The sequence below is a fragment of the Crocodylus siamensis genome, chromosome 2 (genome assembly GCF_052110815.1).
Source record: "Crocodylus siamensis isolate JL-2025a chromosome 2, ASM5211081v1, whole genome shotgun sequence".
Lineage (NCBI taxonomy): Eukaryota > Metazoa > Chordata > Crocodylia > Crocodylidae > Crocodylus > Crocodylus siamensis.
In genome coordinates, this window is record NC_143396.1 from 167,873,206 (window position 1) to 167,875,374 (window position 2,169).

Here is a 2,169-nt window from a genome sequence, read left to right on the forward strand (position 1 = left end):
AGCATGGGAAATCTGAGCTTCCAAAATACTGATGGTTCTTTTTTATGCATGACCCTCTACACATGGTCAGCTCAAGGCCCATGGAGCATCAAAGTCCCCCTGCTATTCAATTTTGAGGGTTAAAGTTGAATTCAACTGGTGCATATAATTCAAGTGTCAGATCTTAACCCAATCTCCACCCAGTTGAGACAGACCTCCATGAGTCTCTCTGCCTCATGCTGGAGTTATTTCCATTTCTTCTGAAAGCCACTGGTGGAGAAAAAAGGCTGGACCAGTAGTACCTGACCAAAGAAATATCAAAGGAGCATTGACAGTCATTTTACAACCATTTTTCTGCCCATCACTCTCCTCAGGGCATCCTTTACCTCTTTGTTCCTGAGACTGTAGATAAGAGGGTTTAACATTGGAGTCACCATAGTGTAGAACGTAGAGGCCATTTTGTCCTGTTCTCGTGAATTCTCTGTTCGGGACTGTAAGTATGTGCAGGCCCCAGTTCCATAGAACACAATGACAGCTGTCAGGTGGGAGGCACAAGTGGAGAAAGCTTTTTGCTTGCTTTCTTCAGATCTCATCCGCAGGATGGTGGACAGGATATAAGCATAGGAACCAATGATTATCAGATTGGAGCCTACTATATGCACTACAGCACTACTGAATAAAAGAACTTCATTCTTGTGGATGTTGGAGCAGGAGAGCTGGAGGAGTGAAGGTATTTCACAGAAGAAGTGATCAATAACATTTGAGTGACAAAAAGATAAACTGCTTGTCCAGGTAGTATGTAACATTGAATTGAGAAAGGCTGCAGTATACATCACAGCAGCCAATGTGAGACATCGCTTGAAGGACATCACAACTGTATAAAGCAAGGGGTTACAGATGGCTACATAACGGTCATAAGCCATCAATGACAGGAAGAAGCACTCAGAGGAAGAACAAACAATAAAGATATACATCTGTACAAAGCAATCGGTAAAGGAAATAGCCTTCCTATCCCACAGGAAATTTTCTAGTGCTTTTGGGATGATATTGGAGGAATGGCAGAAATCTATGCAAGACAACTGGCTGAGGAAGAAGTACATGGGGGTGTGAAGGCGAGAGTCAGCAATGATTAACAAGATCATCCCAAGATTCCCCATCAAAGTGATGATATAGATGAGCAAGAATACCCCAACAATGGCAGCTTGCAGCTCTGGATGATCTGAAAAACCCTGGAGGATAAACTCAACTACCACAGTGGAGTTTTCTCCAGCCATTTTTCTGTATATTTCTATAACTGAGTGTGGTAAGAAGTGAGAGTTGAAAGGATTTATGGGCTCTAAATGTTATTCACATTCACAACTAAAATCTGGAGAAGATTTCTGTGAAACCATCAACATTTATTCTACAATGGACAGCCCAGAATGTCCAAAGAGCAGTTGTTTATTTCCCTAAGGAAGTACAAAAACAATTGAGAGGCAGTTGCTTTAATTTCGCGACCTCCAACCTACAAATATATATAAAAAAATCAATATTAAAATCACAAAGTCAGATTTTTAAGGTTTATAGTTTAACTTTTATGAGCGCAAGTCTTGTCTCACAAAGATGTGACAGGATTTAATACAAATGTTAAAATAAAGTAGAGAATGTTCATGCCTTTCCCAAGGAAACATTTGGGGAATTTTTTAAGCCAGTTTGATTCACTTGGAACAGGTGCTACTTTAGCCTGTATCAGGTCTTTGGAATTGATTTTTGTCATTCAAACTGGGATTAATCAACTTTCTTTGAAAGAGAAATACCTATATCTTTTGATGGTTGGTGGGAAGTAAAATTAGCAAAATTATACCTAGCTCCATCATTAATGAGATCGTTACCAAAATCCTAAATCCTACTTGTGTCTCTATCTGAAAATTATTGTTGTAAAATAGGAAAGGATACCTAATGGACCAAATATAATGGCTTGGAGTGAAAACTTTGCTTGGAATGACTGATTCAGGAAGCCCGGTATGTATTATACACTTAAGAGAGGGTCTATTTGAGTAAGTAGCTTGACAGGAAAATAATCAAAATCATCAAAATTATGAGTTAATTTATTTCCTGACTGGAGCTTGAAACTAGGTAACCACCGACTGGAATTTAGATGGCTACAGAACTCATGTGCCCAGGCTACATAGGGTTCAGAGAAACTTTACC

General features: G+C 39.4%; 1 protein-coding gene across 1 annotated transcript; it reads right to left on the bottom strand.

Moving 5' to 3' along the window:
• Positions 1 to 314: 314 nt before the first annotated feature.
• LOC149871167 (olfactory receptor 5F1-like) lies at positions 315 to 1,253 on the bottom strand. The gene has a single exon (XM_090034855.1). The coding sequence runs from the start codon at positions 1,251 to 1,253 to the stop codon at positions 315 to 317; it is 939 nt and encodes a 312-aa protein (XP_089890981.1).
• Positions 1,254 to 2,169: the final 916 nt, after the last annotated feature.

What these genes read in the sequence shown, in the direction of transcription:
- LOC149871167 (XM_090034855.1), bottom strand. Translation starts at nt 1,253, where the DNA reads ATGGCTGGAGAAAACTCCACTGTGGTAGTTGAGTTTATCCTCCAGGGT.